This window comes from Lissotriton vulgaris, chromosome 4_1, assembly GCF_964263255.1.
Source record: "Lissotriton vulgaris chromosome 4_1, aLisVul1.2, whole genome shotgun sequence".
Lineage (NCBI taxonomy): Eukaryota > Metazoa > Chordata > Amphibia > Caudata > Salamandridae > Lissotriton > Lissotriton vulgaris.
This window is the reverse complement of record NC_141691.1, coordinates 1,409,903,557-1,409,921,189: the sequence shown is the minus strand read 5'-3', so window position 1 is coordinate 1,409,921,189 and position 17,633 is coordinate 1,409,903,557. Positions and strand designations below refer to the sequence as shown.

The window sequence follows — 17,633 nt, the reverse complement described above, 5'->3', positions numbered from 1 at the left end:
TAGTGGGTATAGATGTTTAGTCGTCATCCTCTGGCAATGAATGTTGCTCCGGTGTTCAGAAATCCTCATCTTAATCGGTTGCATGGTCATGTCTTTGTATCGCATGTCGCACGGGCATGTGAGCATATAGATGCATTGTTTGGTGTTGCAATTAGTGTGTCTTTTTGCTGTCCATTTAAAATTAGGTAATAGTGTCAACTCTTTTGTGGTGGCTGTCAATGGGCAAACAACACATGAACCACACGGGTAATGCCCTGTCACTTCTGGCATATCCTATAGTGTTCTCTGGGTGGTGACATTAGGCTTTCTAGGTCTGGTGTGCACCAATGAATCTTTGAGATTGCGTGTCCTTTTGTACACAAATCTGGGTTTCGAGAGATTTAGATCATCTGTGTTTAGGATCTGCCAATGCTTGAGGATTATTTTCTTGATTCTTGCAGAGTCCGGGGTAAAAGACGTCACACAAGTAAGAGTGTCTGACTGTGATTTGGGATGGGGTTCCAATAGTGATTCCCTGGGGTTGTTTTTAGCCCTTTTCATTGAGTCGCTAATTTGTCTCTTAGGGTAACCACTTGCTAAGAGGTTGGATGCGAGGGTGGTGGCCTCAGTCTTATAGTCAGAAAGTGTGGTGTAGTTTCAACTGATTCTTAAAATCTGACCGAAAGGAAGGTTGTCTCGCAGAGCTTTGGGGTGGTGGCTGGAGTACAGGAGTAAGCTATTTCGGTCAGTTGGTTTCTTGTACAATGATGTGGTAAGGCCTACCGTTGTGCGTGTGATCTTCACATCTAAGAATGGAATGGATGTTTCTGCGATTGTGTGTGAGAACCAAGGATATTCGTTAAGTCCATTTATCCACCCTACAAATTCTTCACAATCAGTTCTAGTGCCATGCCAAAAAATCAGGATATCGTCTATAAAATGCTTCCACAATCTCAGGTTGTCATGGTATGGGTTGGCATTGTTAAGTATGTGTTCTTGTTCAAATGCTGCCATGTAGATACAAGCTAGACTGGGAGCAAATGTGCTCTCTATGGATGTACCCTGGCTCTGATGGAACAACTGATGTTGGAATTCAAAGAAGTTCTCAGTCAGAGCCAATGTGGCGCACTCCATTATAAACGAGATAGGGGTTGGTGATGATCATTCTCGGGTATGGAGGATTGTCTCAATGGTCACCAGGGTGGCTCCCTGAGGAATGTTCGTATATAGGGCCTCGACGTCGAGTGTGATAAGGAGGTCAATCTCTCATGGATGTGGTGTTTCATCTATAATCCTTAGTATGTCAGTTGTATCCCTCACAAATGATGGGGTTTCTCTCACAACTGGCTGTAAAAAGTGATCGCAGAAGATGGAGAGAGGCTCTAAAACGCTCCACTGGACGGACCACAGCTGCGTTTACTTCAACTACAAAAAAACCATGACCCACAACCTCCCTCAACCAATTCCCCGAAGAAACTGGAACAAAATTACCACCGACCAGCTCTTTACTTCGCTTCACAAAAACCCTCCCGCCAAAAAATCGGACCCAAACCAAGCTGCCACCAACCTCACACAATGGATCACCCACAGCGCCGACGAACTAGCACCCTTGAAAAATCATCAAATCAAGCAAAGTAGCAAAAAAGCCCCCTGGTTCAACGATGACCTTAAGACATCCAAAATGCTCTGTCGTACCCTCGAGAAAGCCTGGAGAAAAAACCAAACCAATGACAACCTGACCACCTTCAAGAACGCCACCCGCAAACACCACCAACTGATCCGTTCCACCAAGAAATCAGCATTCAAGGATCGACTTGACAACAGCGCCCACAACAGCAAGGAACTCTTCAACATTGTCAAAGAATTTACCAACCCAACCGCCGGCACCAACGACATCACCCCATCCCAAGACCTCTGCGACTCCCTAGCCTCTTTCTTCCACAACAAAATCGCCGACATACATAACAGCTTTGAAAACCAGTCCAGAGACCAATCCACCCCACCCACCCCCAAACTAAATCCCCCCTCCAACAACCTCTGCGCCTCGGACCCAATCACCACTGAAGACACCATCTACCTGATGAACTTCATCCACTCAGGATCGCCTACCGACCCATGTCCCCACCACATTTTCAACAAAGCAGACTCCATCATCGCACCCCATCTCCGAGACGTCATCAACTGCTCCCTCAACTCCGCCACCTTCCTGGAAAGCTGGAAACATGCCAAACTCAGCGCCCTTCTGAAGAAACCCACGGATCACGCACGCAACCTGGGCTTCATCCTGGACTCCTCCCTCTCAATGACCAGACAAGTCAACGCTGTTTCCTCATCATGCTTCAACATCCTTCGCATGCTCAAAAAAAAATTCCGTTGGATCCCCACCGAAACAAGAAAAACAGTTACCCACATACTGGTCACAAGCCGACTGGATTACGGAAATACCCTTTACGCCGGAACCACAGCCAAACTACAGAAAAAGCTCCAACGCATCCAAAACGCCTGAGCCAGACTCATACTCGACATCCCCCGCCAAGCTCACATCTCCGGTCACCTGAAAGACCTCCACTGGCTCCCCGTCAACAAGAGGATAACGTTCCGACTCCTCACCCACGCTCACAAAGCCCTCTATGACCTAGGACCCGAATGCCTCAACACGCGCCTGTCCTTTTACACCCCCACCCGCCAACTTCGTTCCTCCAATCAAGCCCTAGCCGCTATTCCCCGCATCAACAGATCCACCATGGGGGGAAGATCCTTCTCCTACCTAGCGGCCAAAACATGGAATTCTCTCCCCACCCACCTCCGCCTTACACAGAACCACCTCTCCTTCAGAAAACAACTTAAAACTTGGATATTTGATTAGTAAGTACCCCCCTCCTCCCCAAGCGCCTTGAGAACCTCTGGGTGAGTAGTGCGCTATACAAATTTATGAACTTGAACTTGAACTTGAAACAATAGGGCAGCCATGAACCGGGGTGGTCCCTTTATGAATTTTAGGCAAGGTACAGAAATAGGGTACCCTTGGTTCCTTGGCTATCAAGAAGTCTGCTTCTTTGCGACTAATCCAGCCATTCATTTCTGCCTCATATACCAGGGTGGAAATTTTGGTAGCTGGACGTGGCGTACGGTCTGTTTGGATGGGTGTATAGTACCTCGTATTGGAGAGTTGACGTCGACATTCAGTATCATAATCGGCAGTTCATTGTATCACTGCCGTGCCACCCTTGTCTGCCTGTTTTATCGGGATCGTGAGGTCATCGGCTAGGGCTCTGACTGTGTTCATTTGAGTGGTGGACAGATTGTGAAAAGGAGTCTGTCGCTGAGGTAGGTCAAGTTCTTTAAGGACCGCCTGTTCAAAGGCAATGACCTCCACTAGGACCATGTTACTATATGGTGTGAAAGATGAGGGGTTCCTCAGTCCTGAGTCCTCCTCTTCAGTGGAAGGTGTATCCTTGAAGAAAGCCTTCATTCTTATGGTGCAAAACCAATTATGTTCTAAACCTGTCTGTGTTAGGGGTCGGGACAAAGCCTAGACCTTTCTGTAGTATAGCTTTCTCAGGTTCAGATAGAATGCGGTGATAAAGGTTCACCACTAAGTCTTCCTGCCCTGAGTCTTGCATCTGCAATCAGTTGTTCCATCAGAGCCAGGGTACATCCATGGGGAGCACATTTGCTCCCAGTCTAGCTTGTATCTACATGGCAGCATTTGAAAAAGAACACATCCTTAACAATGCCAACCCATACCATGACAACCTGTGATTGTGGAAGCGTTTTATGGACGATATCCTGATTTTTTGGCATGGCACTAGAACCGATTGCGAAGAATTTGTAGGGTGGATAAATGGACTTAACGAATATCTTAAGTTCTCACACACAATTGCAGAAACATCCATTCCATTCTTAGATGTGAAGATCACACGCACAACGGTAGGCCTTACCACATCATTGTACAAGAAACCAACTGACAGATAGCTTACTCCTGTACTCCAGACAACAACCCAAAGCTCTGCGAGACAACCGTTCTTTCGGTCAGTTTTTAAGAATCAGACAAAACTGCACCACACTTTCTGACTATAAGACTGAGGCCACCACCCTTGCATCTAACCTCTTAGCAAGGGGTTACCCTAAGAGACAAATTAGCGACTCAATAAAAAGGGCTAAGAAAAACCCCAGGGAATCACTATTGGAACCCCATCCCAAATCACAGTCAGACACTCTTACTTATGTGACGTCTTTTACCCTGGACTCCGCAAGAATCAAGAAAATAATCCTCAAGCATTGGCAGATCCTAAACACAGGTGATCTAAATCTCTTGAAAACCAGATTTGCGTACAAAAGGACTCACAATCTCAAAGATTCATTGGTGAACACCAGACCAAGAAAGCCTAATGTCACCACCCAGAGAACCCCATGGGATATGCCAGCAGTGACAGGGCTTTACCCATGTGGTTCATGCGTTGCTTGCCCATTGACAGCCACCAAAAAAGAGTTGATACAGAAAAGGGGGTGGTGATGAACAGAGTGTCTGAATTAAGCAGACCACTCTTACTCAGTCCAAAGATCAGGGCTAGATCCATCACCGTTATTTATCTCACTGCCCCATCCCAGCTCAGAACCTGGCTATATGCAAATTAGTCTGTCCCTGGCCCAGTGCATCATGGGAACAGGGCAGACCAAACTACCAAGCCAATTCTTCACCAGAAAGGAGACAAGCTACAGGGGACCGGTTTCTGGCATTTCAGCCTCTTCGGCCCGGCTTGCTTGAATCCTGATGGAGCAGTGAGAAAGGGACTCATGTCTGAGTATACCCTGCCACACTTATAGTGGCCAAAATCGATACAGAAAAGGGGGTGGTGATGAACAGAGTGTCTGAATTAAGCAGACCACTCTTACCCAGTCCAAAGATCAGGGCTAGATCCATCACCGTTATTTATCTCACTGCCCCATCCCAGCTCAGAACCTGGCTATATGCAAATTAGTCTGTCCCTGGCCCAGTGCATCATGGGAACAGGGCAGACCAAACTACCAAGCCAATTCTTCACCAGAAAGGAGACAAGCTACCGGGGACCGGTTTCTGGCATTTCAGCCTCTTCGGCCCGGCTTGCTTGAATCCTGATGGAGCAGTGAGAAAGGGACTCATGTCTGAGTATACCCTGCCACACTTATAGTGGCCAAAATCGATACAGAAAAGGGGGTGGTGATGAACAGAGTGTCTGAATTAAGCAGACCACTCTTACCCAGTCCAAAGATCAGGGCTAGATCCATCACCGTTATTTATCTCACTGCCCCATCCCAGCTCAGAACCTGGCTATATGCAAATTAGTCTGTCCCTGGCCCAGTGCATCATGGGAACAGGGCAGACCAAACTACCAAGCCAATTCTTCACCAGAAAGGAGACAAGCTACCGGGGACCGGTTTCTGGCATTTCAGCCTCTTCGGCCCGGCTTGCTTGAATCCTGATGGAGCAGTGAGAAAGGGACTCATGTCTGAGTATACTCTGCCACACTTATAGTGGCCAAAATCGATACAGAAAAGGGGGTGGTGATGAACAGAGTGTCTGAATTAAGCAGACCACTCTTACCCAGTCCAAAGATCAGGGCTAGATCCATCACCGTTATTTATCTCACTGCCCCATCCCAGCTCAGAACCTGGCTATATGCAAATTAGTGTGTCCCTGGCCCAGTGCATCATGGGAACAGGGCAGACCAAACTACCAAGCCAATTCTTCACCAGAAAGGAGACAAGCTACCGGGGACCGGTTTCTGGCATTTCAGCCTCTTCGGCCCGGCTTGCTTGAATCCTGATGGAGCAGTGAGAAAGGGACTCATGTCTGAGTATACCCTGCCACACTTATAGTGGCCAAAATCGATACAGAAAAGGGGGTGGTGATGAACAGAGTGTCTGAATTAAGCAGACCACTCTTACCCAGTCCAAAGATCAGGGCTAGATCCATCACCGTTATTTATCTCACTGCCCCATCCCAGCTCAGAACCTGGCTATATGCAAATTAGTCTGTCCCTGGCCCAGTGCATCATGGGAACAGGGCAGACCAAACTACCAAGCCAATTCTTCACCAGAAAGGAGACAAGCTACCGGGGACCGGTTTCTGGCATTTCAGCCTCTTCGGCCCGGCTTGCTTGAATCCTGATGGAGCAGTGAGAAAGGGACTCATGTCTGAGTATACCCTGCCACACTTATAGTGGCCAAAATCGATACAGAAAAGGGGGTGGTGATGAACAGAGTGTCTGAATTAAGCAGACCACTCTTACCCAGTCCAAAGATCAGGGCTAGATCCATCACCGTTATTTATCTCACTGCCCCATCCCAGCTCAGAACCTGGCTATATGCAAATTAGTCTGTCCCTGGCCCAGTGCATCATGGGAACAGGGCAGACCAAACTACCAAGCCAATTCTTCACCAGAAAGGAGACAAGCTACCGGGGACCGGTTTCTGGCATTTCCCATCATGCACTGGGACAGGAACAAACTAATTTGCATACAGTCAGGTTCTGAAACTGGGATGGTGCAGTGAGCTAAAAAACGGTGTTGGATCTAGCCCTGATCTTTTGACTGGGTGAGAGCTTTCTGCTTAATTCAGAGACTCTGTCCCTCACCACCCCTTTTTGTAAATATTTTTGTCCACCCTAAGCGTGGAAGGGTATTCTCAGATGTGAGACCCTTGCTCATTGCACCATCAGGATTCAAGCAAACCGGGCCGAAGACGGCTGTAATGCCAGAAACCGGTCCCCGGGAGCTTGTTTCCTTCCCAGTGTAAGAATTGGCTTCTGTAGTTTGGTTTGTCCTGTTCCCATCATGCACTGGGACAGGAACAGACTAATTTGCATACAGTCAGGTTCTGAAACTGGGATGGTGCAGTGAGCTAAAAAACGGTGTTGGATCTAGCCCTGATCTTTTGACTGGGTGAGAGCTTTCTGCTTAATTCAGAGACTCTGTCCCTCACCACCCCTTTTTGTAAATATTTTTGTCCACCCTAAGCGTGGAAGGGTATTCTCAGATGTGAGACCCTTGCTCATTGCACCATCAGGATTCAAGCAAACCGGGCCGAAGACGGCTGTAATGCCAGAAACCGGTCCCCGGGAGCTTGTTTCCTTCCCAGTGTAAGAATTGGCTTCTGTAGTTTGGTTTGTCCTGTTCCCATCATGCACTGGGACAGGAACAGACTAATTTGCATACAGTCAGGTTCTGAAACTGGGATGGTGCAGTGAGCTAAAAAACGGTGTTGGATCTAGCCCTGATCTTTTGACTGGGTGAGAGCTTTCTGCTTAATTCAGAGACTCTGTCCCTCACCACCCCTTTTTGTAAATACCAAAAAAGAGTTGACACTATTACCTAATTTTAAATGGACGCAAAAAAGACACACTAATTGCAACACCAAACAATGCATCTATATGCTCATATGTCTGTGTGACATGCGATACATAGGCATGACCATGCAACCCATTAAGATGAGGATTGCTGAACACCGGAGCAACATCTTTTGCCAGAGGGTGACGTCTAAACTCTATACCCAATACAAAGAAAAACAACACACTTCAGACAACCTGGTTTGGACTATACTTGAATCCTTCCCCCCATCAGTACTACAACACTGTTCAAAACTGAATAACGATGGATACATAGATTATCATCACACATTACTGGTCTTAATGATGATATATCTTGGCGCTCACTATGCTGAATCTCCACTAGCCCAGGCACTCAAATCCTAGACCACTCGAGTTCCACACGAGGGTACGATAGTCATAACTAGTAGTTGCACCCAACTATAGATGCACCTGTTCTACTCTGTATTGGTTTTTACTAAAAAAAAACGCGTAATGGATCTATCACCAGGATCCGTGCTGCAACATGGCCCCCCCTTTGTAATCGATTAAACATCCCTGGTCTTACAATTTGAAATGCACACTACTGACCAGCATCTGTTCCCTGGCTGTCTACCCCTTAATACCCCTGTGTGACCCTTGGTGATGTATGGGTCTCATCTCACCCACTGAAATACCATGTGGCCCATGAGCGCACACCCCCTTGAGTTAGGGTTTAATACACCACTATCGAATGTGTCCTCACTAACATATGGGACCACTACATACATCGACTGCACCTCATTTATTTTGGTATCCTTAAGTTATTTTGGCAACCCCTCTTTAGGCGCAAATTCCAATGATGTGCCACTATTTCTCTGATTCTCTATACCTGGCCTCAACCTGGGCCTTTACCGGAGCGCTTAACCTGTTACACAACAGACAACTCTTCCTCCCTCATTAACTTTCAAGTCGGGCTACCACAACACACCTCAAGATGGCCGCCACCGTCTAACCTCCCGGGGGACTCCCCCGTTACCTTTTCTATGTCTGTGGCCGAATTGCATACGTGATGAGTCACACGACTCGCTTGCACCAATACATTGTGACCCGCCGCCGATGCACCTTTACCATCCCGGTGTCGGCGGCAGGGTAGGTCTTCCACACGCGAGTGTATGTATTGTATATTTGTATAGCGCTTTACTGTCACCCCAAGGGCATCCTGGCGCTTGAGTTCACTATCAGCAACAGAAACAACATCTTAAACTGCCCTAGGGAACAAGTGGGTCTTCAACACTTTTTTAAATGGTAGAAAGTCTCTTTGACCTCGTAGAAGGAGTGGCAGAGAATTCCAGAGTTTAGCCGCTGCAACACTAAACGAGCGCCCACCCATCCTCACTCTCTGGAATCTCGGTACCACCACCAACCACGCAGAAGAAGAGTGCAAACAACACATGGACGAATACCATGAAAACATATTCTGCAGTGGGACCGGGCCCTGTCCGTGCAAAGCCCTGAACACCAGGCAGGCAGCTTTGTACTGAACACGTAAATGGACCGACAACCAATGTAAGTCCCGAAGAGCAGCGGTGCAGGAGCTGAGGGTAGGGCGAGAGAGTGCCAGCTTGGCCGCCATGTTCTGCACCCGTTGCAGCTTGCATAGCAACGTTTTAGGGGCTTCCAGAAGTAGAGCGTTGCAATAGTCTAAACGACTTAAGATGGTCCCACGCACTACTTCTGGTCTAGACTGTTCAGGTAAAAGGGGCAGAACTTTACGGAGCAAGCGCAGCAGCATCATTAACGTAGCAGTGGTCTTATTTATGTGTATATCCAGCTGCAATTAAGGCTCAAAAGTAACCCCTAAATTACATGCAGACTCAGCGGCTGACACTGTCTCAGGAAAGGTCGAGGGCCAGAAGTTGTCGGGGAGTGAGAGCGGTATTTTTATCAGAAGAACAGTAAAGCACCTCCGTTTTTTTGCTGTTGAACTGAAGGGAGTTAGATCGGAGCCAGTCAGCTGTAGCTGACATACAGCGGTGGAATGTTTCCAACGGGACCGAGTTGCTTCCTTCCAGCGAAAAGACCAATTGGGTATCATCAGCATAATTGAATGCTGAGATACCGAATGATTTTATCAGATGGACCAGAGGGCGAAGGTAAAGGTTGAAAAGTATGGGGCTGATGGCCGAGCCCTGTGGTACCCCTGCCGCACATTCCTCACCTCCGATTGAAATGGGGGCAGCGCCAACACCTGCTGTCGGTTGTTCAAATAAGAGACCAACCAATCCCTTGCCAGCCCGGTGACCCCGCACTCTTCCAGTCTCCTGATGAGGGTAGAGTGGCAGACCGTGTCGAACGCGGACGACATGTCGAGCAGCACTAAGAAGGCTGCCCGACCCATGTCAACCCGCGAACGAAGATTGTCCAACACGGCCACCAGCGCAGATTCAGTTCCATGCGCTGGACGGAAGCCAAATTGTGCCTCATCAAACCAGGTGTTCTCTTCCAGCAAACCAGACAGGGCACGGGTCACTAACTTCTCCATGATTTTGATAGGGAAAGGCAGCAAGGAGATGGGTCTATAATTAGACAGGCAGGCAGGGTCCAATGTAGGTTTCTTTAAAAGAGGTGACACCACTGCCAGCTTCCAGCACTCGGGAACGATTGCAGTGTCAAAGGACTGGAGGCAGATGGACTGCAAGGGCTGGAAAAGTTCATCTTGGAACACCTTCCAGAATTAAGGAGGCAGTGGGTCCAAGGGGGACCCCGATGACACAGTTAGTGCCAATTTGCAGAACTCCTCGTAGGATGGGCTGGGGAAGCAACAGAGCTGGGGTCGTCTAGGGTAGACCCCCAAGGCTTCCATGCTAGGAGAGCAACAGCTCAGCTGGGGTCGACTGGGCGCAGCGTCCGGAGCTCCCAGACTAAGAGAGGGACCACCTAGCGGGGGTCGACTGGGCGCAACGTCCGGAGCTCCCAGACTGAGAGAGGGGCCATTCAACTGGGGTCGACTGGGCAAGATGTCCGGAGCTGCCAAGCAATGAGTAAGGCGGCTCTGCTGGGGTCGACTGGGCGCAACGTCCGGAGCTCCCAGACTGAGAAAGGAACCACCCAGCTGGGGTCGACTGGGCGTAACGTCCGAAGCTCCCAGACTGAGAGAGGGGCCATCCAGCTGGGGTCGACTGGGCGAGATGTCCGGAGCTCCCAAGCAGAGAGTAAGGCGACTCTGCTGGGGTCGACTGGGCACAACGTCCGGAGCTCCCAGACTGAGAGAAGGACCATCCAGCTGGGGTCGACTGGGCGAGACGTCCAGAACTCCCAAGCAGAGAGTCATGTGACTCTACTGGGGTCGACTGGGCGAGACGTCCGGAGCTCCCAGACCAGAGGAGGATGGTGCTGGGCGCTTTAGTCCCTCCAAAATCGTGGCAATCTTCTCTTCAAAGAGATGCCGGTGAGTATACGGAAATCACTTCTAGGTAAGTGTGCTTAGCGTTGGGCACCATTTGGCTATCTATTTTGAGGTGCAGCTGATGGGCGGTTTTTCATACGGATGCGGTGCCGCGCTGGGTCGAGAACACTGACGGGACACGCTGCAGCTTGCTGTGGATGCGCTGGTTGGTGGCTCAGCTCCGTGGCCCTCCGTGTGCCGCGTGTTTGAATGCCCATGACTAATTCCTCTTTAGGGTTCTAGCTGTTCTTTGGATCAGCCCTGACCGCGGACGGCACTACCATCAGCTATCACACCTTTAAACTTCATATAATGTTCACCTTTTAACGTTTGTTGACTCTGTATGCTAACATGGAGCTCGACATTCGCTCCGTCTCTGTCTCCCCATTCTTTGCTAGGACCCGATTGGTGTCCAATTACCGCCGATTACTGCAGCAAGCATTTTTGCGGGCAATTTAGGTGAGTTTGAAGATGTTCTTGCACACCCATCTCCTGTATATATCTTTTACTTTGTTCTGGTATTTCTAGATTTAGATGCGATTGCATGATCTTCACACAGTTTATATTGCATACATAGCATTTGACATATGTACAAGCACTTTAGACGAGCCTTTTCTTTTTATACCTTGAATATATAGCTGATTACGCTGGTTCAGCATGATGTGCATGCTGTGGACACCATACATGCATTGCACATATTTGATTTTTAGATGTGATTGAGCATGCTGAAGGGCAAACCAATGTGCCCTCATAGAAGGCAGTAGGCTACTGACCTGCATTGGCGTTTCACATTAATATGGTGGGCTTCCTCAAGAAAGTGAAAGTGTATTTCTTACATTTCTGTGGCTGTAGGATAGAGACCCACAAGTTGATAAGAGGGGATTGGTGCTATCTGTGGAAATTCAAAGAAGATCTTGCTAGCAAAGGGCTGCTGATCAGTTGTTCCTAAGCAATGCTAATTGTAAGACAGTAGAGGTTTTTCAATGGATGTGTAAGGATAAGTAAACAACCTGCAGTTGAGTCTAATCCATTGCTAAAACCCATAGTGTGTTAGTGACTATCAACACTGGGTCTTTAACATAGCTGGAGCAGAAGGGAGGATGCTGGGAAGAAACCACAGAATGTGAAGAGTAGTGCCTCTCTGTCTACCCCCTTTTGTACCGCTTTTGGCCACCATAAGTGTGGCAGGGTATGCTCATACGTGAGTCCCATGCTCACTTTGCCACTGCATTCAAGCAAGCCGGGCTGAAGATGGCTGGAATGCCAGAAACCGGTCCTCGGAAGCTTGTTTCTGGTCCAGGGAAGACATTGCTTGGCAGTTCGGGGTGGACTGTTCCCATGAGGCACAGGGTCAGACTGATTTGCATATAGCCATGTCTGAACTGGGGTGGCAGAGTGGGCTTAAGAACGGTGATGGATTAAACCCAGATCTTTTGACTGGGTGTGAGTGTTTGATTGATTCAGATGCTCCGTCCATCACCACCCCCTTTTGTACCGCTCTCTGTCTATCATGACATGGTTTTCCGCCCTGTGTGTCTCTTTCATTCATGGAGTAATATTTGGTTCTGCTGTTTGATTTATGTACTTTCTTTTTCATAAATGATAGGTACTGGGCTGGACATGAGGTCATTGTGTCTTGGTTGACTGTTTTCCGAGCTCTTGCCCCCACTTTACCTCACTGAGAGGCTCTTGGGGTCAAGTGCAGACAAGGGGTTGCATTTGGCAAAGTTTAAATAGCCAAGGGTACCTGAGGCAAAGGACCTAAGCTACCATAGTTATTGCCCCGTTACCGCTGTCTGACCTCTGGCCCCCAAATGTGGTCTGATAGATAACAAAGTCACACTCCAAAGCTTGTTTATGGGCTGTTGGATGGAACTGATACATTCGGTACAGAGATGACATCAACATGGTCTAAATGACTTGAACAAAGATAGTCAGCGTTAAAAAAATAAAAACATCTTATAAAACTTCCTTTTGTCCAAAGTAAATAAACAAGATCATAATTTTTTTATCAAGAGCAGATTAAACTATTTCATAATCTCCACTCTGAATCATTTTAAACAGTCCTAGTCATTGCATTGTTCTATAATATTCCAGTTGGTAAAACGCGTTATCACTGTGTAAGAGTAAGAAACATTTAAATTTGTGAATCGAATGCGGTATACTTACTGCTTTAGTAACTGACAGAAATCGATCATAACTTATAAGAACAATGGTGCAGATGGACGTCACACACAGCACGGTGTCTACTGACAACCAAAGCTTGCAAAGAAACCTGCCTTGCAGCCATCTTCCGGTTAACACATACGGGATGTAGAGAGGAATCGAGAAACTCCCTTGAGAAATAATCAGATATAGAAAGTTCACATTGAAAATGTCACAGCACCTTTTTAACACTAATGAACATCCTCTATTTATAGGGATTGAAACATAATCGCAAATAGTCAGTTAGAAAATTGAGTTAAGTCCACGAGATCATGTGAAGTAAGCACAGTAATTGCTACACGGATCCAGGGGGCATATTATCAAGCAGGGCGGTAACATTATCGCCGCTTTAGCAGCAGAAAACTGCAGCTAAACAGGCGATAAGGGGCTTGATAATACGCCATAGAGAATTCCCATAGAAGCCCATGTTCACACAAGAACATGGGCTTCTATGGAAATTCACAAGGGCGTATTATCAAGCCCATTATTGCCGCTTTAGCTGCCGTTTTCTGCAGCTGAAGCGGCGATAATGTTAACGCTGTTTGTTGATCATATGCCCCTCGGTGACTATAATATACCTACAAACAAATGTAGATACAGAAGTACATTGAACGAAACCGGGACAGAAAGATAGAAAAAGGATTTGCGGGAAATATTGGTAGAGAAAGATTGAAAAATCGATAGTAAAGAGTGATTTATAAGCAGAGAGAGGGGTTAATGAGAGAAGAAGAAAGAGAGAACGTGAGAGTCGGAGTATACTAGAGAAAGCAGTAAGAAAGAGTGGAAGAGAAAGGGCAACAGAGAAAACGTGTATGTGAGAGACAGAAAAAGAGAGTGGGGAGAAAGACAATGTGACTACTAGAGAAACTTTGCAGTTTATTGCATTGCTGCAAATAGAGAGAGAGAGAGAATTCTGTTTATTTAGACCATGGTCTTTAAACTTCAAGTTCATATAAAATATAAAACATTACAATCCAATCGATGACAAATGATACATAATGGTCTCTAAAATCACACAGTTACTTTTGTGAACTGCTCTACTTATATATTCATAGTAAAACCATAACTACCATTGGCCCATATATCTCAATATTTCCAATTTAAAAAATCTGTTAAAATGTTAAAACATTTAAACTTGGTAAAATGAGCATTACAATCTTTAAAAAGCCCTGTTCATACATAATTATTATTTTACAAATGTTAAAACCATTTGAACTAGACTCACATCGGTCTTTCACCATTGTCTCCTGCAAAAGTAGGTAATAAATGAGTCACTGTACTTTCTTGAGTTTTTCCCTAGCCAATCGATTTACACCTCTCAGATAATTCCCTAGTGCAATTGCAGTAGCCAATTTTTCCATTCTTATCAATAGTGTAACAGCTTGAACTTATGCCATATTATATAAATAATGGTCGTAAGAACTTCTTTCTCACTCCTAGATTTGTAAGGCAATCCAACAGTGTGTGCAAGATATCACACTTGATCTCCAGTCCACACTTACATAGACCATCAGAATATAGCATTTCTGCCTTTAATCTCCCCTCCAATAGCCAAGGGTTAATCCCAATTCGGATTTTCAAGATTTCCCACCTCAATCCGTAGTCCAGCAGGGTTTCTAAGTATGGATACCACACATCATTTCCCCATGCTTCTATCATACATTGGACCAACTTTTTCTTTCTCAAAATATTCTATGTCCTGGTTTCTTGATAGCTGCCTTCCTTGTGCTCTAAGTAGGCCCTTGGTGAAAGCAATTTCTTCAGGATTCTGATTAACTCTCACTTTTAAACTACCGGTTACCTCCTTTATTTTCCTTTTTGCCTCCCCTGCCCATTTTAGGTTGCTATGCCAGATTTCATTACTGCACCAAAGGGACACCTTCTGGGTTTCCTCTTGTAAATGTCGTTTCCAGAACCTTGCCACTGCCATTTTAGCCTGAATGTTCCATGCTATTGTTCCTGTCTCTAATCTGATTGCCTGTATCATCGCTGACTTCGGCAGGAACAGAAGCATTTTCAGCACCTTATCTTCCTCCCGATCCCAACCCACTTTGCACTGAAGTGGAGAACTTCCACCCCATACAGTACTTGGGGAGGGATCATTGCTCCATAAGCCTTTAGCATGGGTTTATGCCACAGGTCCCTGTAATCTTTATTGAATTTTTTCAACCCACAAATAGAGGATGATGCTTTTGCCATTTGAGTTTCGATATGTATATCCCATTTTAAGGAGCTTTCAAACAATAGGCCTAGGTATTTATATTCCTTTACAGTTTCCAATTTTGTTTTACCTAGGTACCAGCTAAAACTTTTAGACCTTTTACCAAAGCACAGAATCTTCGTTTTATCCCTATTTACTACAAAAAGTTTGGCCTTTCAGTAGTTACTAAAAGCATTTAATTTTCTCTGTAGCCCCAGCTCCGTTTGGTCAATTATTACTAGGTCGTCTGCGTATAGCAGGCTTGCCACCTTCCTGCCACTCATTCTTGGGCTAGCGCTTCTTTCGACTTCCAGTGCTGCTGGCAGATCTGCTAAAAAAATTGAAAAGAGGAGTGGGCCCAAGACACAGCCCTGTCTTAGCCCGTTTGCTATCTCTATTTTCCTTGTCAGTGCCCCTTGAGTATCTTTAATTACTTGATCCCAATTCTCTCTGTGCAATTATTTTAGGATTGCTAATAGGCCCACTGGGATTTCATATTTAGTCGGGCACTCCCATAGCCTCCCGCGGTCCACCAAATCAAAGGCTGCCCGGAACTCAACGAAACAACAGAACATGTTCCCCGTTTGTTCCGTCGACTTCCGGGCAACTGCCCAGAGGGCATAACAGTGGTCCACTGCGGAGTGCCCTTCTTTAAATCCCCCCTGTTCCACCGGGACAATTGAGTTCACTTCTACCCAAGTCTTTAGTTTGGCCAGCACTATCTTAGTAAATATCTTCTCCCCAATATCTAACAGGTTAATTAACCTGTAGTTTTTTGGGGTGTGCTTATCACCTTTCTTATGTATGGGCCTTATTATTGCCCCTTTCCAATTATCAGGGAACCTTCCAGTGTCTAAAATTACTCGGAACATATTAGCAAAAAATTCCGCCCACCAGTCTGTTTGGGTTTTAATTATCAGTGCCAGGAGGTTGTCGGGCCTGCTGCTCTTGTTAATTTCAGGCCCTTTATCGTTTTTTTAATTATAGAGACCGAGAAGTCAAGTTTTATATCTGCTACCAGACCACTCCAATCTGTGTGCTGATTCTCTTCCTGGTTACTCCCAAGGCTATATAAGTCCTGTAGGTATTCCTCCCAGGCTGCTTCCTCCACTACACAGTTCATTCCAGCTAGCTGGTGATCTGCTGCTGAATGAACTAGTTTCCAGAACTGGCGTAAGTTCTTTGCCTCGATGGCCTCTAATAACTTTCACCAACAGCTTTCTTTGAATTCCCTTTTTGTCCTCCTGATTAACATGTTATATTCTCTTTTTAGGGATGCTAGTGCATTTCCACTACCCTGCCCACCTTTTAGCAGTTTACGGCGCGCCATTCTCCTCACTTCTCTTTTCTTTTCCCGACATTCCTTGTCAACCAACCTCCTTATTTCTCCACCTGTAAACTGTTTCCTTTAGGGTTTTTTTGGCCGGTTCTCAGACCTTCACTGAGGATCTGGACTACCTACTCAATTTTCGATACGTACCAATCTAGGCCCTGTCCATTTTCTGCGTCCAGGTCTAAATTCTGTTGTAGTTGCACTAGTTTGGCCATATATTCTTCCGTTAACCTAGTTGTACGTTTCTTAGGATAATCCATACCTTGTTCCATAACTTGAGTACAAGGTTCTAATTGTACATCTGGGAACTCCAGGACTACAATATTATGGTTGCTTCCTTCTCTATTCAGGATCCTAAACACTGTTAGTAGTTGGAAACTCCAGGGGGACATAAATACATAGTCAATTGGACAATTTTGAGTGCCCACTTTAAACGTTTTTTTGCTGGACAATCTAAGGGGGATCTTCCATTTAGACAGAAAAGATTTTTTGTTCCCAAAAAGTTTCCCAACTGGGTATCCTTAGCACTTGTTATACAGTCTGGAAAGCTAGCTTGTGGTATCTCATAGGCCTCTAGTATTTCTTGAAACCAGCAGTCTACTTTTTTGGGATGCATTTTATGATTAAAATCGCCCATTAACATGATCACATCCATACCATACTTTTCACAGATCGTATCTATGTCTTCTGTAAATAACCCCATTTACGCAGCAAATTCCTCCAAGGTATCCCATTGCATATATACATTTATTAGCAATATCATATTCTTTTTCATACATCCTGATAACATTATTCTACAGACAAGTAACCATTTACATTTTACGGTAATTTCTGTCACCTTTTTCACAATGTTTGTTGACACCAAGGTCCTTATTCCCCCAGCAGGATGGCCAAATCTCTGTTTCTTGGCCAATCGATTTAGCTGGAAGAAGCCATTGATTGTCGGGGTCCTGCCACATAGCCACGTCTCCTGGATACACATAATCTCTGTGTTTTCACCTAATGCTCTTATTTTTTTTGTTTAACTTCACCTCCTAGGCCGTTTATATTCCAGGAGGCCAATCTTATGCTATGTCGCATATCCTCTACCTATTCGATGTTCTCTAGCCATCCTTACTCACCCTGACCTTCGAAATCTCTAGAT

The 17,633-nt window shown here is 46.1% G+C and overlaps 1 protein-coding gene across 1 annotated transcript in view; it reads right to left on the bottom strand.

Moving 5' to 3' along the window:
• Window positions 1–17,633, bottom strand: part of LOC147724058 (histamine H3 receptor-like) — a 48,195-nt gene that overhangs the window by 8,472 nt on the left and 22,090 nt on the right. The window contains exon 2 of the mRNA XM_086966941.1: window positions 12,921–13,087. Coding sequence (XP_086823067.1) covers window positions 12,921–13,087 — 167 coding nt within the window. The remainder of the gene's footprint in view (window positions 1–12,920; window positions 13,088–17,633) is intronic.